Source organism: Chironomus tepperi, unplaced genomic scaffold (assembly GCF_022539635.2).
Source record: "Chironomus tepperi strain 1889 unplaced genomic scaffold, CSIRO-AGI_Ctep_v1 contig_137, whole genome shotgun sequence".
NCBI lineage: Eukaryota > Metazoa > Arthropoda > Insecta > Diptera > Chironomidae > Chironomus > Chironomus tepperi.
The window spans coordinates 317,009-344,644 of NW_027226259.1; the positions used below are offsets into that span (position 1 = coordinate 317,009).

Here is a 27,636-nt window from a genome sequence, read left to right on the forward strand (position 1 = left end):
TATAGACAATGAATAGCTGTGGCTCATAGTTCCAACTAATAAAAGACAGAGACAAAATTAAAAGTCAAGAAAATTGTTTGATAGAAATTCGACAACTGCATACGAATGCCGAATGTTCTGTTCAATTTCAATTTTTTTCTCTCCTTCCTTTTTTATTTTTAACCCGAACTGAGCAGCTGATTCCAAACATCATCACAAAGAATTCTTTTCAAACACATTTTATATATTTTCGCAGCTGATACAAATTTTTTTCATACTGTATTATTTTGTGGCTGCATGCTTCTTCCCATTCCACATTTCTCTTTCTCTGCCTGCCTGCCTGCTCGGAGAGAGATTCTCACTCTCTCTCTTTATTCTTTTTGCGGCTGCCGCTTTCTGCTTCTTTTCAATCGTCACATTCCATTCTACAGCATAAATATTTATGCTATTTTTTTATTACACACAGCAGTTCCAGAGAGTAAACCGTCGATTCCTCATAACAGAGAGTAACAATAAGTTCTCTCTCTCTCGGCAGTTCCATCAGTTCATTCATGAAAATACACATTTTTTTTTTTTTTGATGAATGCGGCAAGATCTCAATTCTCTTCGGGTACAGTTTGGTTAGGACATTCATTGTAATCGGTTGTATTTTCAAACGCTCACCGACAAATGAAACAACGTGCAGCACATTTAGTTTTGGAAGGAAGTTGGACTCAGTTATCAATCTAAAAAAATATATTTTTAATTTTTTTCCAATTGTGATTTTCATTCTGTCTTGAAGCTTGTACGCGAGTAGATGTGAAGCATAAATTTCTCTCCTCGCTAAGTGAATGTTAAGTTCTGTGAGATTCTGATAAGGAATAAAAGTGAAATTAATTAAAAATCAAAAAATTTTTGAAAAAAAAAAATTATTTTAAGTGAAATTCGGAACATAAAAAATTATAAATCGTGGATTTAAGAAAATTGCACATTTTATCAACGTTAATGGTAAGTGCTTTGGATGTCACAGTTGTTTTCAATTTCTGTTTTGCGAACTTTTTTTTTGCCATCATTTGGATGAAAATTTTTCACATTTTTTGCAAATGTCAATTTTTAGCCTCGAAGGCACATTGGAACATTTAAGCAAGATTGAACACCACCGGGGCCAAATGACACAAACTTTTTTTGTTCCCTCCATCTACATGGCAAAAAAAAATAAAATTTATTTGCTTTTTCGATTGAATTCACAGCAATAATTTTATCCTCGTCTCCTCTCTCTCACTCGCTCGCAGATGGAATCAGAGGATATACCCGTAAACAAATGTTACCCCCCAATTCTGCGCCTTTAGATTTCCTTGCCTTCCGTTTCTTTTTTTTGTCGTGAGGCGGACAATGCCGCAGTGTACGACGACATAGAAATTTTCTTTCATTTCTTGTATGTGCCCTCGAGAGAAATATTTTTTATGATGCACAAGTGTTCACTTTCCCATCTCACATTTCCTTTTTTAGCGATATATTCTAAATTACTATCCTTCCACTCATCGCCATTCAGTTTGTCTTCTATCAAATGCCTACTGAGTTTTGAATCACCTGATGCAGGTGTCTGGAACATTCATCCTCCAAAATGCAAATTTCTCGATGAAATTCCTACAGATCTTTGGGAATGTAATTATGAATAACAAAAGGAAGTATAAATAAAAAGCAAACCTGCATAACCCATAAATTATCTACCTGACACCTGCACAGAGAATGAAATTCATGACTGATCACTTCTCTATGAGAATATCATTCAAGGACGAATAGTACAAAACAGGTACACAGCCCATAAAATTGAGCCTTTTGTTCCATTTGTTTTGTACTTCGCTGAACAGGTTCATTGTTTGTTGTTTTGGCAAGTGTACAACAATCTGCAACGATTAGCTTCATTGAGAAATTCCTAGAATTCGCATATCAGTTGCTAAGTCCTTCATGATTGAGTAATTCTTCATTTTTAATGTCCAAAAGGTAGCATTGATCCAAATTTTTAGTAACATCCAGTAATAATGAAACAGTCCCTCAATAATTCAATTCACTGTTAAAGTTTCCATAAATACAATTTTCAGTAATAGCTGAGTCATTGCTTGTTCACACCAGTTATTAGTTTATAGCTCAATTGTCGATTCAACCATTAAATTAAATTTTAAGGAAGTGTTTCTTTGAAATAATTTACTTTCTTGAGTAGTAATTACTACATAATTTGTTCCTAGTGTAGATTAATGATGCATAACTTAGATAACATCTTGATTTAATTATAAAAATCACAGCTGATCACATAAGATAACTTTGATTATGAAACTGAATCTCAGATTTAGTAATAATTACGATAATAATAGTTAACCAGTGATAAAACAAGCTACAGGGTATAATTATCTTCAGAAACTACATCCAAACTGTTTTATAATTGTAATTAAACTGATTCCGAAGCGAATAAACAAAAAATTTGATGTTAATTGTCCAAATTTTATTAAAATACTGAAAATTTGCATGAAAAAGGGGAAACAACTTTGAATTTTGTGAAACGCGAAATATTATTCAAATTTTAAATGACCGTTATGTAATTTTGTAAGAGCAAAATCAATCTATTTGCAAAAACCATGAAATTCCTCAAGCTGTATGCGTTTCCTTCCTAAAAAATCCGCAATTTCCGATCAATTTACTTCTTACTGCCTTGTGCCTTTCTCACAACACTCGTGTATGTAAGTAAAGACGGAAAATCATGAAACATATTTTTTTATTACAAATTTATGCAAAAAAAACCTCGAACTTAAAGAAGGAGGCAAAAGGAAAGGAACAGAAGAAAAAAAAATCATTTTTATTAAATGTCGTAATTTTTATGTTTTCCTGATAAAACGCGATTTCGGTTGGCAGTTGAATGTTCCGATGTGGCCGCATTTGTAATGATAGAAGGAAAATTGAATTCCAAACTTATCCATTATAGAATAAATTATCCAACCTGATGCTGATAAAGGAATAAATGAGGGAGGGATTGGGAGAATATATAATTTAGTACTTACAATGATTTTCCTACTTAAACATACTTTTTTTAGTCTTCTCTGTTTGAAAAATGAATTTAAAGTAGAAACAATGAAAATTATGAGTAATCGAGTCATTAATTAAGACAGATGAGAGGTGCGATGGAGAGAAAGCGATAGAGAGTGAGGGCGGGCTGACTGTTGAGGATAAAAGAATAAAGGGAAGGAAGAAGCAGAAGTTTGTTACAAAATGCATAATTACTTTATGTCATTTTATTCATGAGACATCTGATGTTACAAGGCATTTGCCAACATGTCTTACTTTGCTATAACTCCCACCAGAATGAAGTACAAACACATAACACACAACAAGACATATAACAATGATGCATTGGATATTTGCTTTGCTATGGATTTGTGTTTTAGTTGCACCTGCGGCACGACACAGTTTTATTTTTATTCCATTATTTTTATCCTTCCCCCTTCTATTCTTCCTCACTTGCACATATCCTTACCATTTGCAATTTAGTTGAATTGTAAATAAAGACAAGTATTTTTATTTGGCACAATTCGCGAGATTTGTCATTGAATTGAATAGATTGGGGAATGTGGAGCAATTATGTTGAGATTTTGGAAGGCAGTTCCTGCTTGCTTTTAATTTTTATGGAATATGCTGTATATTCATTTTTAAATGAGTTTTTCAAATTAAATCAAAGAAAATTCAAAGTTGACTGCGATGTATCAAATTAAAAAATCTACCAACTCATGATTTCAAAAATTCTAACGGTCAATCAAAATTCAAATTCTTCTGCATCAATTGACGCGAAAAATCCACAAATTCAAAATATGCGCTCACTGAATTTAATCAATATCCATCCCAACTGTTTACTGATTTTCATACACACCGAGTTATATACAAAATCCTTTCACTCGACACTTGTGCTCATATCCAAGAGAGTGTGTATGTTTGTAAAATAAAAGTATGCAATAGAGAGATAAAATATTTCTAAACGAATTGCTTGCATTTTATAAAGCAATCAGAGCTATTTTCAAGCCACAAGTGTTATGTTGCAAGATTATACATTCTCATTCCTATATTTTTTTTTTCTCGTGTAATAAAAGCAAGAGAGAGAAAAAAAGAAGACAAAAAGAACTAAGGGATAGGGAAAGTAAAAGGGGTGATGTTAAGCCTTTTTCTCTCGATGTCTATCTATCTATTAAAAACTTTGAGCAGCAAATATGTAGGAAGGGATTTCTCCTTCCGATATCAGAACCCAACAGATAAAAAAAAAACTTTTTTTGTTTTTGTTGTCTAAGTTGAGAGCATCAGCAGCAGCAGCAGTAGTAGTAAAAAAAAAGTCAAAAGCAAATACATCCTAATACTCAAGCAGCAGCAGCAAGAATCTGAATTGAGAGACACATTTGGCGAAGGATTAGCAATAAACAAATTCAGGGAAAATTTTAATCCCTTTCCTTCATCAACCGAGCTGTGTGCTTGTGTGCTGAGCATTGAGCTTCTGTTGTGTGACTACCGATTAAGTTTAACATCAGCAACAGCACAAGGCAATAGAAGCAGCATCAGCTACACATACATACTGCAGCACCATAAATTCCGTAATTTATCATAATTTTCATTATTGCGGCGGCATCTGGTGTATCTGGCAAAAGCGATTAAAATTTTTGCGAAAAGCCATTCTGCCGATGGAATTTTTTTTTTCTTCTCATTCTCTTGCTGCTCTTCTCTATACTCTACACTCTATACTCTAAAAAATATATTATTTCCCTTCTTTTTGTAGTTTTTACTACAACTTGGGTATGGTGGTTGGTTAAGTGACTGAAGGAGAATTTTCAAAAAAAAACTGCAAACGACAAGAACATGTGCTGCTGCTGCTTTCCTGCACCAGAAAAAAAGTTTTGAGAAAATTTATACATTGGTAAAAAAGAGAGACAGAGAGAGAAAGAGATCGTTTAGGAAAAGTGCAATTAAATGCATTCGGTGCTTTTTTTTGTGCCACACATGTGTGTACATATATACACTTGCCGAGTGTTTATGTCGGTGCTCATTAATTTCTTTTTTGCACAACCAAAAAATTTGCTGCTGCTGCTGCTGCTCTAAAAAAACAAGAAATAGTCAGAGAAACTAGGAAAAAGAGTATGAGGGATATACAGAATGTGTGTGTGTGTGTGCGGTACCATCATGCAGTGTGAAAATTTCACATTTCGGGGTTTCGACATTAAATTTTATAGCTCAGCACATGTGCTGGTTGGTATCACATAAAAGATATTTTTTTTTTTTGAGAAAAACTTTTTCCAAACTGTCGCAATATTCTCATGCCATGCCAATGCCAATGCATGGATCGATATAGTGGATAAAATCATAAAAAATTTTGCTTGTCTAAGTGCATGCAGCATTTGGGTACATGAACTCAAATAATAATAATAAAATAAAAGCAGCACAAGATTTCACACAATCGTTAATTGAGTTAAAAAGGAGGAATTTATGTATGTATCGCTGGAAAGAGAAACGGAACCGAGAGAAAGAATCTTGGGTTTAATTCGATGAAATTATTTCATGATGCTGGTGTGCTTCATTTGATGAGCTTAAACTAACATTCAGTTTATAAGAAATGGAAATGAGAGAAAAAAAAGACATTATGCTGGGTGACCCTCATGCATTACTCTACATTGCCGCATGATGTGATGTACAGATAATTAGCTGTGGAATGTAGACATGAAAATTGCTAACATTTTGAATGATGATGATAATGACGTGAACGGGCGAATGAAATGAGTTGAGGATTTATTGAGGATTGGATATGAGTATCGGGGTGTAGTTAGGGATTTTTTCGAGGGGGGCACCATGGATTTTTTTTGTATGAGTTTTAATTTGAAATCAAAAAACTTTGAAATTTGATGAAATTTTCCATCAAAGTTGGTATTTTAGTTTAGCTACAATCTTAGATCATAGTAATCAGGGACCGACAAGGGTGGACCTGTAGAAATCAGACCAAATGCTTGGAATTTGTCAATTTTCGAGCACATTGGACATTTATTAAAAGTATAAAATTAGTGACCCCCTCAAAATATGTTCGAGTATCCAAGCTACATAATCCTGACCTTCTACATCTTCTCCTTATTAGCGGTCAATTTGACCACTTTAATAGCAAACCTGTCTATGTCCATCGACAAAGTTTCAGATAAAATCTTACAATTCTCGAAATTACCACATAATATATTCCTCAAAATCCACAGACAGCCTTGAAATTCTTCTGAGAAATTCGTGACAAAACCTCACGACAAAATGACAGGCAAATATTTCACAATAAGTATATATGCAAAAAAAGATCTCTACGCAGCATCCATCTCACTCTTATTCTGCACCAATCAATTATCATCATCATGACATGTCTGCAGAATATCTATAGGCAACTAAAATGAAGTGTTTACGAATAAAAGAAGAAAGAAAAAAATTTTAGGCAATTCTGTTTTCAGAAAACTCATCGCCGCTGAGATCTCATCGACTATTTGCTTAAAAAAATGTTTAATAAATTACACTTAAAATCTCATTACTTTCAATTTTCTCCATGATGTAAATTGTATGCGAAGTGAGTAAGTTATAAGGAATGAAATCCAGATATTTGAAGAGATTTTTGAGTTGTATGCAATATTTTTGGAGATTTAACTCACTTACAAGTGCTGCTTCATCTCATTACTTTGCGTAAACAAAAGAAAATAGAACTAAAATGCAAAGAAGATGTGAGAACTGAAGACTTAGAGGCTATTACGGCATTGCTGATGATGATATAATCGTAGACGATCGACAAGTACAGACATAAGTGAGGGCGATAGACGCAAAAAAAAATATCCCAAAACCAGCATCAATACTGGAAATTGGAAATAAAATAAAAACGAGATTTTGTACATGCTGGTTGGAGTTTAAACATTCATTTTTTGGAGCTATAACAATCGATAGCTTTTGCTGTTTCATGTTAACCATCACTTGAATCAATTTCAGTTCAGTATTTTTTCCTCAAATTGTTGTTGGACGGGAAAAAGTTGCTTGTTTAACATCAAATTCATCATCAGAAATGAAAATGCCAAAAACCATCCAACGCATTCCGTACTTGAATATTTCGATCGACATTTGAAAATTGATAAAATCCAAGCCTTTTTCTATTTATTTATAAAGAACTTTCCTTTCCTTTTTACTTCATCTCGCTCACTCGACTTGAGATTCAGCATTAAGCATTTTTGAGAGATTCCAAGTGCCTTTCTTTTCATTTCACTTTCCACACATATCTATCTTTATTTCTATGAATGAAAATCTCATTCAATTCAATTTAAGAGAAATGACTATTTAAAATGTCAGTAACAGAAGCAGCAGCCAACAACAACAAAAAGTGTCAATAGCACATGTTGGAAATAGTGAGGGAAATATTTTCACGGAAAACATTATGAAAATGTGTCACAGACACTTCTGAATTTTATATGTGTGAATCTCAGCATATCTTTTAAGGAAGTAGTCATAGGATATATTAACAATACATGGAAGGAGTTGAAATTCAATCGCAGACATTCATTATTGTGGCTTGATACCGAAAATATTCGAGCCTTTTGTCTATTACACTTTTTTTTCGTACACAAGTACGGCGATAATATCAGTCTGTGACATGCATGTTCTCTCCCATCCACCCTCCTTTTTTATTGTTTCAAAAACAAGCAAGCAGCACAACACAGTGAGCACATTTCCTTCATTCATTATTCGTGTTCAAGATGCTGCCACATGATTTCTCATCTCTTTCTCTCACTTACTCACATGTTGGTGACATTTCTGATGTTACTTTGTGTATTGTTCGTACTTGCTGATGGTGTCGGATGTTAAAGCCATCAAGAATGAGGGAAAAAAAGGATGTATGGTGAAATTTTCTGTTTGCAATAAAACTGGAAGTTTTATAGTTGGTAATGAAATAATCTGCTGGTTTTGCTTTGTTGGGACGAGATTTGGGTGTGCCATAAGTTAGATAGTGGTAAAGGAAATGAATGATAAACCTTGAACTTCAAAAATATGAATCCAACTTTTAAATGTATTTTGAGATTTAAAAATTCAACGGTTTTCAAAAATTTGAATTGTTGCAAAATTTTACGATTCAAATTTTTGAAAAACCGTTAAAAAATTTCTTTCATATTTCAAGTTGCTGAACATGATATGCAGACCAATGAGTAGATTAAAGCATAAAATAAAACATTTAAAGCACGTCTGAAAGGTACTCACAGATTAAAAGACAGAAGAAGTAAACAAATGGACAGAATGTGACCACATCAAAAACTGTTTAAACTTCTCGTCACTTTTGCTGGTTTACGTGAGTAAGAGAGCTTAATGGACATTTCATAACCACACAGAATATCCTCCCTTCAACATTGAACATCCTTTGATAATTGCTCACTCAAAAACTCATCCTAAAAAAATGATATATTCTCTCTAGTTAGAGATGAGATGAAAAAAAGCAAGAAATCCATTGATTGCGTAGGGAAATTATTTCTGGATTGAATGAGAAAAGCCAAATGTTGTGCTACGTTGAGTGTTCGGAAAGTTTATAGCAGTGCCAAAAAATGTTTCCGAACTGGCTAAGTACAATTCATTAAAATATAATTGACGAATAGCAGATTGTTTCTCTTGTCTAATGTCGATGAATGAATATTCACCATACTGCTGCTGTTTCTGATGATGATGAAGCTTGGGAGATGGAAAAATGGGTAAAAGAAATAAAAAGAAGATGTAAAAATATTCAAATTTTTTAAATTGTAAATGAAATGAAACAAATGGAAATACTTACATGCTGTGGAATGAATCATTTGGTATTAAATGCTGTTCCTAAGACATTCAGAAGGTGTTAGAATATTGCTAATGGGATAATTTGTTAAAATAAAAAGAGGAACGATGATAATTTATTTGACATATATCCATATGGATGTAATAATTTTACAGACAAATGAATCTGTTCAGTCTGAATGATTAGATGACAATATTTACTCTCGACTTAACATTTTCTTGCCCAACTTTTTTGTTGACTAAGACTCTTTACTTCATCCTTATATCCTCTTCCTTTTTTTTTCATGGCATGCTTTATAGTTAAAACTCTCAAAACTGATGCCACATGGTTGAGAAAATTTTTAATATCAAATTGGATACAAATTTCTGTTTTGCACCTGTTCTAATAATATCTCGTAGAAAATTTTCTCATTCTCGTTTAGGAACTTTTGTAAACAATTTCCCCATTCATCATTTTTTTTCCTTCTCATTCTCACTTTCCCTTGTCTTACTGCTCTCGCATTTTACATCTCTTTTAAGATTCTATTCTATTAAAGTCAGATGGTTATTTGATAATTTGTCGGTCTGTCTCTGCGTATAATGCAAATTTTAAAACAAATTTTCGGTTAAAATTTGAAAATTTTACAAAAAAATTTCTCACTAGACATTTTCAACTTTGAAATTAAGCGTTATTTCTTGCTTATTTATATTGTGAAAGATTCCAAAGCAGTTTAAAAGAGTGAGCAAAGCTTTTTCAATGATGTTCGTACAGTAAATCGATCTAGATAGTCAAAAAATTACAAATTTTCAATTTGTAAATAAAAACACGTGTAAAAATGTGAATTTTTGAACTAAAAACGTTTTTCGTGTTTTTTACATTAATGAATTACTTAAAGTAAGGAAGTATTTCCATGATATTGTAGAATGAGAATAAAACAGAAATCCACATGTGTATTTGTCATAATTTTCCATCATTCACCTTAATCGATATTAATCACCTGAACAACTATCAATAAATTTTTAAGCTGTAATACTTAAAGACAGCCTCAATTGAGCAATGTTCAATAAAGACTGTTCAAACTCAAACAGAATGTTTGTTTAGACACGAAAAAATTTAGAAATTCTATAAAATGCGCTTCTGTACATTCTATCTAACACCCATTAGACCAAAATGCTTCTATCCCATTACAATAACTGCCTAAAAAAATTAAAAATTTATTTTAAGGAGCACATTAATATCATTTGAGATAAAATTTTATTTATTTTATTAGAAAACTTCAATTGAAATTTTTTTAGGTGTGTCTTTTTTACATCTCTTTATTGTCTCATATAATTTTGCACCTAAATAAACAGTCATAAAATGAGATGAAAGTCTTTTGTTTTAAAAAAGGCAGCAGTGAAATGTTTTTCATTTCTCATTTGGTCTGCAGATATCTCGAACAATCAGGTTATGAAACAGACATGAAAAGTAAATTAAGATGAAATAAATGTGCAGGAACACTTGTCTTAACAATCAATTGAATTTGTGATCAACGCGGTACTTCCTTTATTAAATAAAGTCACAAAAGAAAATCATTTTTTAGCACACAGAAATAGTTGGAATAAAAAATACACACAAAAGTGCTCTTTTAGATGAAATTGAAACTGTCAACATATTGTGAACACATGTTGCCATCAGCCATCGTCAGCCATCATCGTCATACAATGAATTATAATATAAAACAAAAAAAAAATATTTTTTGATAAATTTTAAATACGGAAAAACTTTTTTGTTGCTGTTCCTGATGTTGCTGTATGTTACAGTTAGCTTAAATGCTTGCCTGCCGTTGTCGATCGTCGACTGATGTTAAAACACGAGAGTGGAATGAAAATTATGAATGAAACATTTGGCGAGCATTCGTGCAGTGCGATTATGCTTTATGGTACAGAAATTAAATAAAATAGCATAAAAAAATGATTGAAGCTATTGTTGGTTGGACTCAATATCCATACCATAAAATGGAGAAAAAATTGTCAAATGAAAATTATTTTGCGTGCTGAATTTTCCCAAAACAATTCATGCTTTAACTCATTATATTTAAGTTCTGAATCGAATATTAATGTCTAACAATGCGGTTGTAAATGGGAATCATTGTGACGATTATTATCGTTGTCTGATGACTGATGTGAAAATTCACAGGTGATGTTCACTTTCTCATCATCAATATTTTCTATTTTGTGCCTGTTTGTCTGCTTATGCGAATATATTCAAACTAAATTCTATTAAGGGCATATCCAATGCCATGAAATGTTTCATAATTCATTCATTTTAATTTATAATATTTCATTCATGCTGCCCTGCAGCTACATTCCTAATTGAGCTTGTTCTTTTCATCATTTAAATTATTCCCAATTTCTTCTAAATCGACAGACATGCTGAACACTTTTTATTCCAAGAGTTCATTTTCATATTGTTTTGTTGAATTATGCTGAATGTAACATGCTTTACAATAAATCACATAATGGCTGATGAGATCAAGAACAACTGTTGAAAATTTCCATTTCATTCATCCGCTTGCCTTCATCTCAGTCACTCCTACATCAATTCAACTCATTTCTAATGCAAGAAGTAGAAAGAATCACAAAAAAATTTGTTTTGATTACCGAGAATTGTTTTGATAAGAACAGAAGTTGCAGCCACGAATTGCATATTTACTCATCAGCGTATAAATTAAATCCAGAACTCATAATGAATATGAGCCATTGCTGTTTTGTGTCTGAGATTTTTGAAGTGCCTCATTGACTCTCATTCTTGACTTCAAAAACATTTCTCTTCTGCTTTTTTCAATTTCCGAGCTGTGCATGCTGAGCTGTTGATGCATATTTTTAAGTTTGTCACTTGAATGTGCTGACATGACACCTGAATATCTTCATCTACCTATGGAGTTCAGCTTGTTTCTATTATGCAGTCATCTCAATCTCAGACATCCATTACTGCATATCTCAGTCTAACAAGCTGCTCGGACATGGCATTCAGAATCGAGAGTCTGTTCCAAGTGTGTGCGTCTGCATTTTCTGTGGCAAAAATTATATCTTTTATGATGATGAATGCCATGTGACTTTTCAATTTTTAAAAACAAAATAAGCAGAATCAGAAGCAAAACAGAAACAACGACTAGCGACAGACATGCCAAAGAATTTTGTAAACATTCACATTGGCAGTGGAAAGTGCTATTGTTGTTGCTGCTCTGCTCTACTCTACTGATACTTACTGGATGAGTGCAAAGTCACTCAATGGCAATTGTGTAATGAACTATAAACGAGTAAAACAGAAACAGAAACTGTCGATGGTTATTTGGTGGAAGTAGAAAATGAGAGAGAGTAAAATTCCACTGCCAGATGTTTTAAATCAAAACGTCTCTCGCACATTTTGCTTCCGTCTGTTGTTTCATATTATTTTATTTCTCTTTCTGCTTTGTGCTGTGTCTTGCATTGCTTTTACTATCTCACATTTTATTGATTCAATCATAAATCCACGATTGTTGAGCATTTGTGGAATTTTTAAGTCTTACTCGACCGTATGTTACCTCTCTGTTCGCAATTATAATGATAATGACTCGAACCGTCATTGAGTGCACATGATGCTCATCTACCTTCCATCCATCTCAACATACTCAGTTCATACTCAAGCATATATACATTAATTTATCATAAAGCTTTTCATTTAATCCAAATTTAATTCATTAATTTCTGTCTTTCCATCCCCTAAAAAATGTTTAAGCATGGATGAAGACAATGTCATTGAGCAGCAAGAAGCTGATTATGTTGAGGAACAAATTCTTTCTTTTTTGTGAATAATTAAAATTGAATCAAAAAATATTTTTTCACATTCATCATGTCACATTCTCAATTCTTTCTTCCTTACAGATGGCACTCGACGGGAAGGCAATTAAGGAAGAGATACCGGATAAAGAGGTGTATGACAGTGGAAGTGTTCGGAGATCAAAAGGTGAGTTCAGAAAAAAAAACTTTATTTTATTGCATATCCGGGCTTCTTAGATTCATTATGGCAAATTAAGCACATGTCAATCATGAATAAATAATAAAATCGACATCAAAATTAATTGAATGTTGTTACTAGGTAGTAATTTACTCGCTTATTGTCATCGCTGTTTCACCTTTAATTAATCGTTTTGGACACAGACGAAACTTTTCCCACCGACACCATTAATATTGAATAGACGACACATGCATTAAAATTTATTAAATGAGACATATTTTTTTGTGTATATGAATGCTCGGTTCCTCAATTTATGCGACTCATTTTTATACTTTTTCATGTGCATTTCACGCTCAATTCAACCCTTATATCACCTGAAAAATAAATCACATTTTAATGAGCCAGTTAAATACATTTGGCGGTATCGGTGATGGTTTTTCTCATAATAATATTACGGCACGGGAGTGAATGGGCTTTGCAATCAATTTGTGGCATTTCAATAAATTATTGATGAGTAATTGCCAAGCCCTACAACTTTCTACTATCAATTTTCACCTTAATGTATATACCAACGATTCGCTCAATAAACCAATTTTTTGTCATTGTCACAGACTGTTTCAAAGGAAAAATTTTCTCATGCATTAACAGACATTGCAAGTAGGGGTATTAGATGGGAAATAATCGATAGACATGTACATGGTACCTAATCGAATCTAATTTGTGTGCCAAGTTATAAAAATTGTGCTCATAATGTTTTCATGTTCATCAATTTCTTGCTTTCTTATTTCCTTTTTTTAGCTCAATTTTGTGTGCAAATTATTTTGTCGATTTTTATGGTTTGACTGTGGGGATATGCTGCTGATTATGTCGGTTGCTTTTGGGACTTATTACTGAGTTGTGGTTAGGTAAATGGATGGAATTGATTGATTTTAATTAAATTGGAGTTTTTTGACAATTTTTGGGGTTTTCTGGAGTTTTAGTACGGGAACTGACAGGCTGAAGAGTACGAATGAATCAAGGCTAATGACTGCCAGTCTATCGGAGTTATGACTGCTAAAACTGGGGAATTATTTTTTTAAGCCAAAGGTAAACAACCTAGTTTGTTCTGCGGCACACCTTGGTGAGAAGCCAAAAATGTGCCGCGACACACAGGTTGGCCACCACTGGTTTAAAGGAAGCAATACTCGTTCGTACTCGATTCTATAGATATACCAAAATATTAGTCATCCCACCATTGATGTCCAAACTATTTTAAGCTACTGAACACTTTGTTATACGGCGAGCCATTATGTCGCGACACGCCTGAGCCTGATATACGGCACACCAATCTGCCGCATCACACAGTTTGGACAACATTGAACTACCATGACTAACTTTTATTGAACATTCGAACGTTCAACTATCATTGAAGCTCTAACTTGTGCTAGCACACTGCAATCGTTCCCAGACATGACAACATTATAACTAAGCACATTCATACTTAATGATAATAAATTACCTGATTAATATTGACGGAAAAATCGTTTCAATTTACCGCCTACAATAACTCATTTACTTGATTTCCTCCACAAACGTGCGATGATTTTTGTTTTCTCCTTTATTTCCAGCTCTTTTTTCTCACTCTCTCATTGCTTCTTTCTATCTCTCTTCTTTTCCTACTGAGCTCATTCAATTAGATTGTGAATTTTCCCACAATGTTTAAATCCCATTCAACATAAAAATAACACGACCCATCTGAGTATTTTCTGTCGCCTCCGACGTACGAAAAAAAAGAACTTCTCTTTTTTTTTTGCTACCCTCAATCCTCAATTTTTACTCATTCTGCTGATACTGACAGCACTCACACTTACTTTTTTTTTATTTTCTGTAACAACCAAGTTGCCACCACCATCGCCCTACATTTATATGATATAGAATTTATATATATATTTTTTTATTCAGTTCTATTGTATGCTCACCCACTCTACTGTTCACATTTCATTTTTACACTGAACACTGATGATGGGAAAAAACACCAGCCATCGAACAACAACATCATGTAGAGTTTTCAAAACAACATAAACATTTTCGTACATTTTTTAAATGAATTGATGATAACAATGGGAAAACAGCAGGCAAGAGTGTGAGGGTATGAGAATTTTTTTTTTTTTTGTATAAATGAGAGGATAAAAGGCATCAGCAGCAACAACAACAAGTGCAAATGGAAAATAAAGTAGCGCTTTTCATGCTACATTCTGTATAGCATGTACACTCAATGCATTATAGGAAGAGGAAAAAGGAATTTTTTTTAGTGGAAAGTAAAAAGTTTTTTTTTATATAACAAGCATAGCTGCTATCTGTTTTGGGTAGGTGGCAATGAATTGCATTAAAAGTGTCGGACAAATTATCACCTACAACATTGAATGAGGAAAAAAGTTTCCTGAATTACTGCTTAAATCTCTTTAATTTATGCAATGACATGCTTCATCTTGTATCTAGCTTGAGATGCTTTCTTTCCTTATTGTCGCGTAGCAAAAAATGTGAAATAGAGAAGAATTAATTTCCAACAAGGATTTCTTTGGAAAAAAATGTGTAGGAATTAATGAGAAATTTTATGAATCAGGAGTCATTCAAGTAAAATTAATGAACTTCCATTCAAAGTTTGATTCAAAAATATATTGATAAAATAATTATATTACTTTTTTGGAAATACTCTGTGGGATTTTTAACAGCTCTGATAAACAAGAAATGATTTATGAAATGAAAACAGCCTTGATTTCAAACTTTGGAACAGCCTAAGGCTATTTCAATTGAATCTGCTTGACTCTTAGAAAGGAAATATAGCATTTCTGTAGAATTTAGGTGCTTAGAATTGAAATTATTTATGTGAAATACATAAAATTTCATTAAACGTTAAAATTACACATTTTATCAATTTTACTACCACTGGATCTTCATAAAATCAATCATTAAGCTGGGAACTAAGCAAAGATCAGCATTGAAATGAACAAAAACTAGTTTTTGGTCCGAAATTTCACAGAAAATTAATTGCAAATTTTGTAAATAAACAAAAGTGTACTTACTTGTTTTTGCAGACTAAACAGATCAATTAGCTTCTCTTAGATGACACCTGGGCCTGAATCTAATGCTGACAGCTGTCTATCAGTTACTAAAACAAACTTCACCACTGTTATTTTCTACAAAAATCTTCCACGACTACTTTTCCGTCCACATAACCTTATATCAATCAGATAGCAATCCAACAATTATTTAAAACAATCTCAGCTAAGCTAGAATGAACTCAATTAAAACTATTTATCCAAAAATTCCTTTGAAAACCCCATGCCACTTCCTTTAAACCATTCGGATCAAACAGTCATAACTCTTAGTTACATCTTTGAGGAATCTAAATTATATTTATCAGTAATTGTATCCGCACTCCTACGTTCAGTATTCATGGCATGTTATTTTAATGTATTAGTACACAATAAATGAGATAAAGCACGCTTTAAATTTTGTTTGAAAATTCCATTTTTTTGCAATACATCCAATTTCTCAATTTCTCGTTGCTAATGAGTTGGTAGCAAATTTATTTTTTTATCAACCGTTTTGCAATGCCATAAACCCCTATTTGTATTTGCTGCTGTTATTTTCTTTCCTATCATGACGATGTGGCATTTTTCAAGCTCATTCACACAACTGATAATTCCCTTTTTGGTTCCCATAATTAATAATGTTCTTCCTTTCCTTTCTTCATACCGCACCATTCATTTCAGTTTTTTTTTTGGCATGTTTCTTCTTCTGGCTGACACAATAATGCGATATCGCAATAATTTCTGGTATCCATTTGGCATTTTCGTGATAAGAGCAAAACATGCACACGCAATCTGTTCCTTTATATACACAAGGTTTTTTGGTTTTGAAAAGAAAAATTCTCATGTCCTATCTCGCTTCCACATTCTCAAACAGAGATGTATATTAATTATTCTATGTAGTAAGTATGAGAAGAAAATTCAATTACACTGTTTTGAAGCCCATCATATCATTTCAAACAGCACAAAAATTTATTCAACGTCACGAAAAAGGGGCGATGGAAGTAAAAAAAAATGTTGAAAAATTCACAACGTGGTGCATCGCGCGAACAGAGATTAGACAGACTTCCACTCTTCATCTTGTTTTGATGAGGAGCGAGAATATCGTTTGAGAAGTAATAATATGGGATAAGGAATCACATAAAAGTCTCTCCCCCTTCTGCATACAGCTCAACTTTTCGCTTAGAATGGTGAAAAAAACATCACGGAATCAAGTGTCGGATTGAAGATCATGCAAGAAAGGCGCATTTTTGGATGCTGTAGATTCTTTTAACTGGAGTAAAGGCATAATGGAACTTGGTAAGGCTGTGTGAATAGATAACTTCGGGGTGGAATCGAACCTGCATCTTCCAAAAATCCGATACTTGAAACCATTATTGCACTTATTGAATGTCTGAAGAAACCATCTTTCAGTTCATAAAATTATGGACTCCCATTAGTACCAAAGCAGCCCATGAGCGTTAGTACACATGTAACGTTCAATCCAGCACCTCAAACCATTCAGTTACTGGATCATTTGAGAAATTGAAGACTAAATACATGCAATAAATTGATCTGAATTGTCTACAGCTTTATTTACATACTTTGTTTAGACATAAATCCACAAACTACCAAACCCCTAACCTCAAAAAGCTCAAAACTAAAGTGTCAAACTCATAAATCTACAGGAAAATCAAGCTAAATAATTTTATTGACGCGTATGTCAACACACCAAAATCCTATCCTAAATGTACATACACTGTTGGTATTTCTTTCTTATTTTGTCACTGCTGTTCTTGTAACTTTTTACCGCTCGGTGTGTGTGTTTTTCAAAAGATAAAACTCAATTACAATATTCACATCAGCAAAAAAAGGAATTTTTTTCCCTCAAATCGGGTCTGACACTTTTTTATTCTGATTTTTTTCAGTCACTTTTTAAAGTCCTCACAATATCTATCTACAGACGCAGCAGCCTCAGCTTACAATTTTTTAATTTATTTTTTTTACTTCTCTCGTATTTTTTGTGTGCTTCCTTTCCTAAAAGCTGACTGGTGGTAATTTCTTTTTCATTTGCCATGCGAAAAAGGGCAATTATCGTGCTAATGAAAAAGAAGCAAAAACTGTTTGAAATACTCTTTTCATTCCTAAACCTCCCTAGTCGACAGCAAATTCAAATTTATTGCTCAAAAGCGGATTTAGCAATTCTGTTTGAGAATTTTTATGGAAGGAAATATCTTTTTTTTTATTTCTTCATCATTCTGGATAACTGCTAGTTCCATTAACAATAAATCAATATAAAATAACCAAGTGCTATATTTTCTCATGTGTAATTCGGTCATCTACAGTTAGTTGCTTGTATTTAATGTACTTTTGTCACTTTGATTTAATTGATAGTTAACTGTCATATTGATTTGGGTTCCTTGAAGTGTTTAGTTGAGGATATTTGTTGGGATTTTGGTTAAGTTGAAAGATTTTCTTGTTGAGTTGATGGAGCTCAGTGACGGAATACGTTAGTACTTTGGTTTAGTGATTTAGTAATTCTTTGCCGATCCTGCGATCATGAGTTCGAGACTCGGCAGCAGAAATTGTTCACTTGTTCTTTTTCGAATCGAATGTACTTGGAAACGCGTGTCATAACCTTCACATTACTACACGTAGTAATGTTGTCAAAGGAGTGGCTCTGACCCCCTATAAGCTGTAATTCTACTGACTGTAGAGGTCTGCCGCACCCTCACTATTTAAACAATTATTATCCGAAAATTGGTCTACTTCAGCTCTGAATCATTTCCCACTAGCGCCACAATAGTAAGCGCTTCTTTCACCATCCCCAAAGAGCATCTCCTACTGATCATCTTCTCACCAAGTGAAACCATCAAAAAGGTTTTTTTTATGATATAAACATTGTTTTGTTAGAAGTGTGATACCAACTGATAATGGAATTGTTTTGTTGTTTGCATTTGGCATTTCAAGTTATGTTTTGAGCTCAAAAAGTATCAGCAACAGCAGCAGCCGATAAAGCCTCGATTGATGATGTTGACGTGGTGAAAAAGAGTGAGGGAAGCAGAAGGAAAAATAAGAAGGAATATGAGACGAATGATGAGGGGAAAATAATGAAAACTGTCAGAAAAATTGATCTTTGACAATTAAGCAATGGTATATTGTGAAATGAGAGAATGAGATCAATAAACGATGGAGGTGCTCAAGTGCCCCACACTTAACAAAAATATTCAATTGCATGCCGGTTTTTGAAGTTGAAGGAAAAACTTTCTTGGTGTATAAATTTATATTTTTTTACTTACTTTTCTCTTTTCCTTATGAATGGAAAAATCGCTCTTTTTTCTTATCATCATCCATCTTGCCTGTCACCCGCAGAAGCCCTCAGAATTATTATTTCTTCTCTTCTTATTTTCCTTTTTTTTTTCTTTATTTCTTGAGCTGCTTGCTGTACAAAGAGTGCGTTGGTTCGTTAGAAGATTCATTTCTTTCCTATTGCCATCACAACATGTTCCAATACTATTTCTCTTTTCCTGAGTCTTTACAAAAGGAAGCAAAAAAAATATTCTATATCGCATGTGTTGACTGGCAAGCTTTCATCATCCTATAAGCTGCAGGATAAACATAAGAAAGAAGATTTTAGGTACACAAGTAAATTTCTCCTTCTCATGCGTTTTATGGCACATGATAGATAATTTTTATTGGAAAATATTAAAGGATGTAAGATGTCTTTGACATTTTAGGCATGTTACCTCTGCTCTGTGGTAAATGAGAATTTTCTTATTTACTTGTCATTCTTGAGTTCTGACTTGCAATTTTTATGTCTGGATATTTTTTTGCTTTTGAAATGTTAAAAATTGCAAAGCTTGCTATGAGAAAAATATTCAATTTTAATTGATTTCAACAGAGTTTTTGGTTTGCAATCTAAAACATTCAGAATATCCCTTAAAGATACAGTTATTTAATATTTTATTTTCTACTCCTAAAATGCCTTTTGGTATTTTGAAATTTAATTTCCGATTGAGAAACCTTTGTCTTATTTCCACATCTTGTAACGATGTAAACGACCGTAAAGTATTTTTTATCCGAAATTCAAGCTGTAAACTGTACTTAGCACCAAAATATTAATTAAAAATTGCAAATTTCCGAATTTAAAAAATTATTTGTTTACAAGCACTAGAAAAAGTGCGGGAAAATTCAAATTTCTGAAAAAATAACGGAAATTTCTTTTACAAAACAAACAAAAAACTTCCAATTTGATTCAAAAGCTGTTTATAATACCAAAGATACTGTTGAATATCCTTCTAGGCTTTCAATCTATCTGTCCATCCAACTAATAATTTTTCTTTTCTTCTCTTTGAGCTCTTGAAGTTCACAAGAATAAAAATAATACAAAAAAATAAAATAAAATAAAGGAAAAGAATCATTGAAGGAAATAAAATTGAGTAAACAAGTACCTTTGAGGAACTTCATGTCCACAACAGTTATCGTACACAATCTGACAGATGGAAAATTTCATTCGCTCTCAAATAAAAATTTGAAAATATCAAAAAAAAAAATATGTGTGTGCTTTTCCTCTCTTTCCACTCTCTTGTTCTTCTCAGTTGAAATGTGAAATGTTTTGATATGACATGAGGTAGATATGGTATACACAATAAACGTGTGTGTGGTGGTATGAGAAGTTGGAAAATACATTACGAATGATTATTAAAGAGCATGGATGGGATGGTTTTTTTTGGAGGAGATTTGAAATGGAGGGATGGATGGAGTGAAGCAACAAAAAACCGAAAAATCAAAAACATATGTGAAACATGAAAGATGCCACCCACACGCACTACAGAATCTCTTATAACCTACTGCTGTGTACTGATGTGCTTCTGTTACTGCTATTTGATGAATAAACATCCACATGCGTTCCATCTGTTACCACTTCAAGCTGAATTACTTGCACAGACTAAACTTTTATTTTTTTCGCTGTTTCTCACTCACTTTATTCACTCTAACTAACTCGTTTGTTTTGTTCTTTCCACAATATTCTTCTTCATCTTCTTTTATTCTGTAAGGAGCTTTCAAAACCATGCATCATTTTTACTGAAAGTTTTTCTTTTCCTTTTTTTCCATTTCCACTTTAACGAAAAAAAAGGAAGTAGAAAAAATAAAGTTTTTCTATTTCGAAAACAGGCAAAAGGAAAATATTTTGTGTGTGTGTGTGTATGTGTGCATGTGAAACAACAAATAGAAAATAATAATGAAAAACTTTTCTATTTTGTACCTTGAATAAAGTAGATTTTAAAAGTAGAAAGAAGAACTCATTTAACCTTTGAAATTACTTACAATTTTCGATGATTTCTGTGTGTAATGAAATCAAAGAATATTTCAACAAGAAAATTAAGTTGTTTTATGCTCAATTATTTATTCATGAATGAATGTTTTGGAAGTTTGAATGAAAGTTTTTTACTGACAATAATTTCAGAAATTGTAAATTGCTATTCTTCAGTTGTTGTCAATCAAAGTCCACAGCAATTATCGTTTTGAAGAAAAACCGTTACAAATTATTTTTAAATAAAATACCTAAAAATCTTTAGTACATGATGTTTTAGTACACAAAGCTAACTTTATGTCAAATAAAATTCAAATAATTCTAAAACTGAACTTTGAATTTGAACTTCTTTGAACTCTTTGGGAAAGTCAACAAAATTCTGATTGTAAACTAGTCTAGACTGAAAGTCAGATTCGATTAATGGAATTGTCGTGCTGTAGAGCAACTGTATTTGAACTAGAAACCTTGTCCACAAAACACCACAATCAATACACAGCGATGCCTCACTTCCCATTAAATACCAAGCTTTAAATCATTCAAAAACTGTAAATGTGACATCCTGACTACAAAATTATCACAAACATTTTGATTCTTTAGTGACAAATTTGACATATATTCATATAAATTAAAAAGCAATTACATTCCATTTGACAGTACATCTCATTCCAAATTTTGATTGATCCAACTACCAATTATTGGAATTATAGTTTACTTTTTTTTCAGTCACATTATTACCTCCCATCATTTCACGTAAATAAATAACTAGACATTAATTTTCACTATTAAATATTCAGCATATCATGTGAAAAAAAAGTTAATACAAGATATGATTATTGGTATAGTCGTGCTGCCGACGAAAATATTTGATCGTAATTAAAAGAGCCTAATGATAAGCTTAGATTCCTTAAGTATTCATCAAGTTCCTTCACCATTTCTATAGAAAGAATCAGTTCCTTCCAGTACATTCACACCATACACATGTGTGCCATTTACAAAAAAGATTCGTAAATGCCACGATTTTTTCTTGTTATTCATTAGTAAATCAAGCAGGTGATATTTTAGATTATTGTGATGAATGTTTGTGACACATTTTCCACATGACGTTTCTAATTATTGTTCATTCTCGTATATACGAAATGGAAAGAGCCTCCCATACTCATGGTCGGATAAAAACAATGAATTTGATTTGTTTTTGTATGTTCATGATAAGACACCTGAGTTTCCATGTAAACTGTGCCATTATAAAGACATTTGGTAATGAGATTGTTCACAAAGGAAGTAAGGATGATGATGAAAATAATTGATTGAAATTGAATAAAGTTAAAAAAAAACATAAAAAGAAAAATAAAAAAGGAAATTACAGCAGAACTGCAGGAGCAATCTCAAAAAACTCAATTATAAGCAGCTTTCTGTTGCACACTTTCATACACATCGTCTGTTTGGAATACATAAGCAACCGTATAAACGAACAAGTAGAATGGTAATGAACAGAAGCATGAGAAAAAAAGAGTTTAAGACAGCGACGAAGTATAAGTTTAACAATGATCGAAAAAAATGAACTGTGAATTGCTTTTCTTCCTTCCTTCAAACACAACTTAAGTGCTTTTGCTTGAAGGAAGTGTGGGAAAATGAAGACGTTTATGCTCATAAACTTATTTACTTCCTTTAACAAATGCAGTTCTGGATGTTGATGAGATAAGTTTAATTTATGTTGTTGAACAGTTGATTCTCAATCAAAGCGCATTCCTGTAACTTAGTTCAATCAATAAACAGTCAATTTCATCTTAGTAAGCTGGATCCAGCAGTCAATAAAAGGAAAAACGCGTTAGAAACTTTTTATTTCTTCTTTCCCGTCGTCTTCCTTCTTTCTCCACCCATATAAAGAGCAAAGAGTGTGCCTGAACAAGCTGTGTGTTTATTAAAACTACTTAGTACCAAAAGAAGAGAAAAAGCACCATCATTTAATGTGTCATTTACATCCGTTGCATTTATTATTTTCATTATTAATAATTATTATAAAGCAATTGTTTTGTTCCAAAAAGCCATTTCCACTTCTCCTATTCATAACTCTATGCACACACACACACACATATACTTAATTCAACTTTTGCTGCTGGCTGTTTGCTTACGTACTATATAGCTTGCTGTCTGCTACTGGTACCATCAAATAACTTACAATAAAACTAAATTTACTCCTTCTTATTTATTTTTCTAAAACAAATGGTTTTAAAAATGAAAAAAAATGAGTATACTGAGTGGGATGGAAATAAATATGTATGATTCGAACTGCTTTTGTCATAATGAAGAGCATAGAAGTGTGAGAATGAGGAAAATATAAATCGCAATCCATTGTTTTTAAGATAAAGTGTCATCGTATTGTTATGCAAATTCAATTTTTTATTTATTTCTATTATCTATTCTTCGTTTATTTCCACAGGCAAAGAGCAGTGCCATACGCCAGACTCACCAGAAGGAGCACGAGTCATTGCACCCCGATCACCCATCTCTCCACATCATATTCATCCCATCACAACAATGATTCCAGCATCAACAAATCGAAGTTCGAGTGTCAATCGTCATAATAGTTCATCGCCAACAAATAATGGAACACCGCCACCAACTGCGTCTGCTACGGCTCTCATCACTGGAAATACTGCAACATCTGTTCATGACAGTCAACGTTTATTAAAGATAAGAAGATTTTTGGGTGCTCTCGTACAATTTGGACAAGATACCAATCCAGATGTTGGCGATAGACTGCGTTCATTAGTTCTATCACTAGCTGTAAGTTATCTTGTTGAGGTTACATCCAACATGTGTCTAAATTGAATCAATTTTCATTTTCAAATATATAGAGTGGTGGACTGTCAATTGAAGAATTCCAAATAGCTGTGCAGGAGGCAACAAATTTTCCATTAAGGCCAAACGTTTTGCCATTTTTACGTTCACATTTACCGCTTCTTCAACGCGAAATCAACAGTATGGCCCGCGTTAGCAAACAATCTGCACTTCAATATGTACGAACAAATGAAAGTTCCGTTATGGAATTACTACATAATCCAACTGATGCTCATAGCGATATTTTCCTATCCAATGAAAGTAATTTTAATGGAAGCAATGGATTGAATCTGAAACGACGTGCAACTGAAACGTAAGTTGTCAATCTTCCATCCAAAATATTACATAGATTTTCATACTTTCTTCTTTTCGATACAGTTTGCTATACGACTCACATATAACCAGTGGCACTAATTTATCATCGCACGAATGGAGCGACTATATTTCACCTGCAAAACGACCACATCATTCATTGATGCTCTCATCAGCTTTGCCGCATTTAATAAATCATCCATCTTTGTTTGAATATCAAGCAAATGGCATCCATTCACATCAAGAACAACAAATGGTCAGTAGATGTTTGTATATGTTCGAAATTTTCTTCTTTTTTCTATTCTTTTATTTCTAATCCAAATCTATGCCAATGATTGCTTTGTTGTGGGAATCATCCAAAGCGCATTTGACTTAGCATTAGGCTTGAATTCTGAATTTTTGAAAATTCTTTGTTTACAAACAATTCCAAATTGAGATTTTTGAAATTTGAGAAAATTGCATCTCAGCAAGCTTAATATGCATCAGGATATTGATCTCTCAAATCTAATTAGCTTAAATATTGACAATATACAGATTCAGTGACGAAAAGAGCACTAAAAAGTGGCAAAATGCAAACAATAGAATAGAATTATATTTATTAAAATGTCCATTGGAATTGAATGTTTGAAAATTTATTAGAAAAAAAGTCATTGAGTGATAGAAACTGGGGAAAATTTATATTAAACTGTCCATATCAGTTCCATCAAGAGAGTGTTTTCAATAGTTCAATTTTTTGTGTCTTTCCTCTGACTAAATTTACTACATTTAATCCCATTGTCTTTTATGTCGACGCCAGCTCTAAGCGGCTGGAATTGAATGTAAATTTCCTGACACAAAAACTAATTTTCAAATCTGTCCACAGCAGAATCATTGTAATTTTTTACCCATTCTCTATTTCTCTCTCTGTCTCTCTTTATTTATTTCCGATACTAGTTATGTGCTTAGCTATAAGCTTATTAGATTGAGTTTATGGAAATATTTTCAATTAAAATTTTTCATTGTTTTTGAGAAAGAAATTTAAATTTTAAATTATTTCCTTTCTAAACAGCATAATAGCCGTGAAGAACGTGATCTCAGATCAATAAATACAGAAACACCGCGTGGTAACAATCGGGTTAGTGCTGGTGCCAGCAGTCAAGTAAATGGAACATCATCATCATCGGGTAGTGGTGATGAAGAATGGCGAAATATTCACACAATGTTATCGTGTATAAGTGGAATGGTTGATAAGACGAAACGTGCCATTTCCATTCTACAACATCGTGGCACAGATAGCGTGTCAAGTTCGCATCACCATGAATCGACAGTGATTAGCGATATTAGGCGTCAAACTGAAGAAAAAATTGCTGAATTTCGACGAAATGCTGAAGATGCTGTCAATCAGGTAAGACAACAACTCTCTCTTGTTTGTATTTGAATAGGATATGATTGATAGATATTTATTCTGTCTATAACAAAAATTAGGTAAAAAGACAGGCTGTTCTAGAAATACAAAGAGCTGTTGCTGCGGCTGAAACGCGTGCTGTTGATATGATTGCTCAAGAACGTATTAAAATGGAGAAAATTTACAGTGAAATGAATCGAGTTGGTGATGGAACTGAACCAGCTGAACAAACTACTGGATCTAATGTGAGTGTTCCTTACTTGAACTTTATACTTTTGAAAAATATTTGAAAAGCTTAGTAGAGCTCATTCAAATCTAATTCTCATATTCTCTAATCAAATATACAGTCATGCTGGAATTGTGGACGAAAAGCTAATGAAACATGCTCGGGTTGTAACTTAGCACGTTATTGTGGAGCATTTTGTCAACATAAAGATTGGGAAAGTCATCATCAAGCATGTGGGGCAAATGCACGTTCAACAGAATCTCAAGCATCAGCACAAGCTGTTCAAAAAACGACACCGACACAGCCAGCACGATCAACAGCAAATCCAAGTTCAAACAGCTCATCACGGTCCTCGCCACCAAATCAAACGTCATCCTCTTCCGGAACAAATGGAATTGTCACAACGCCCAAGTGACGGAATAAGCTCATGAAGCCCAAAAAGAAATACTTGTGCTAGTCAACTGGAAAAAGTATCCTCAAAGTCAGATATTGAAAGTCAACTTCATCTTTTCCAAAAAAGTAAATTAAAAGTTTTAAGAATTTAAGAAAAAAGAAAAAATATTTAAACTTGATTTAAAGATGAATGAAAATCCTGGATGTACAATTAATTGATAAAAATTATTAATATCTATGAAACTTAATTAAGAGATTTTCTGATCTGATGGAAATGAATCTTTTGTTTTTTTGTGAAATTACCTTCTGAGCTACTTGCGGGAGGTGATTAGATATTGAGGATTTGTTTGTTTTGTCATTATTGTTGAGATTGAATGGATTTTTAATCGTAGTAAACAATGAGGTTAGTCAAAATCTCACTGGATCTTTACTGGATGTTGGAAATTTGCTATTTAAAGTGTTTAGACATGTCTGATATACAGTTTAAGAGATGATGATCAAGAAATCATACATCCAGAGCAAAACGCTGGTAAATTGACCAGTAAAATGTATAAAATCCACTCAAAACTTCACTGTCTAAAGTCGGATCATACTCATACTGTCCTAAATTGTTAATTAAGTTGTTTGTGTGTGACGCGCAACGTGAATAGAAGTTTTTTGACAAAATGAATGAAATCCTCACAAAACTACAATTATACGTAAAATGAAAGAAAAAGAATTGATGATAATAGTTAATAAATAAAGAAGAAAAAGCTTAGAATATTAAGCTTAATGAGATAAAATGTTGAAGCTAATTTAAAACCAAAAAAAATGAATTAATAAAAAATCAATTAGTATAGATGTACATATAAGAACAATTTTCCTTCCTATCTCTCTATCTCTCTCCATTTCTCTTGTATTATTGGATAATTTTTTAAGGAAAGTTATGTTGATCGTCGGAGATAAAAAAGGTGTCTCTAGTAATTGTGAACCTATACACAAGTTTTTAAGCAAGCTTTAGTGCAATAATTAAGTTTACTAATTTATTGATATAATTAATTGTATTTATGCACATAAAAATGGGTTTAAGATAGCATAATAATATTTTCCAATAGAAACTTTCATTAATTTATTGCACTAATCGTCATATGGATGAATGTAGAGTAATAGAAAGAAACTTTCATTAATTTATTGCACTAATCGTCACATGGATGAATGTAGAGTAATAGAAAGTACACATGTATGACTATATTTTGCACAAAATTTAGATGACATCACTAAGTTAAATTTACCATTTTCCCCCATAAAATATAAAACATCTATGTGATGTCATAGTTAAGTAAAAAGAGAATATGATCCTCATGTCGTTTTAGTCAAGTAAGG

At 32.7% G+C, this 27,636-nt stretch overlaps 1 protein-coding gene across 2 annotated transcripts; it reads left to right on the top strand.

Annotated features, from left to right (window-relative positions):
- Positions 1-613: 613 nt before the first annotated feature.
- On the top strand, positions 614-26,843 carry nvy (CBFA2/RUNX1 partner transcriptional co-repressor nervy). Of its 2 annotated transcripts, none has more exons than XM_070636859.1 (8): positions 614-966; positions 12,685-12,766; positions 23,559-23,905; positions 23,977-24,272; positions 24,338-24,527; positions 25,320-25,655; positions 25,736-25,900; positions 26,003-26,843. In XM_070636859.1, exons 1-8 carry the CDS (start codon positions 964-966, stop codon positions 26,294-26,296), a joined length of 1,713 nt encoding a protein of 570 aa, XP_070492960.1. In that variant the 5' UTR covers positions 614-963; the 3' UTR covers positions 26,297-26,843. The 2 variants fall into 2 exon arrangements, with proteins under 2 accessions (XP_070492960.1, XP_070492961.1); XM_070636860.1 differs by having other exon boundaries at positions 25,958-26,068.
- Positions 26,844-27,636: the final 793 nt, after the last annotated feature.

Excerpts from the sequence above, each read along its gene's own strand:
- nvy (XM_070636859.1), top strand. Across the intron at positions 23,906-23,976 it reads CATTAGTTCTATCACTAGCT|AGTGGTGGACTGTCAATTGA; the intron begins GTAAGTTATCTT and ends TCAAATATATAG. Across the intron at positions 25,656-25,735 it reads CTGAAGATGCTGTCAATCAG|GTAAAAAGACAGGCTGTTCT; the intron begins GTAAGACAACAA and ends AACAAAAATTAG.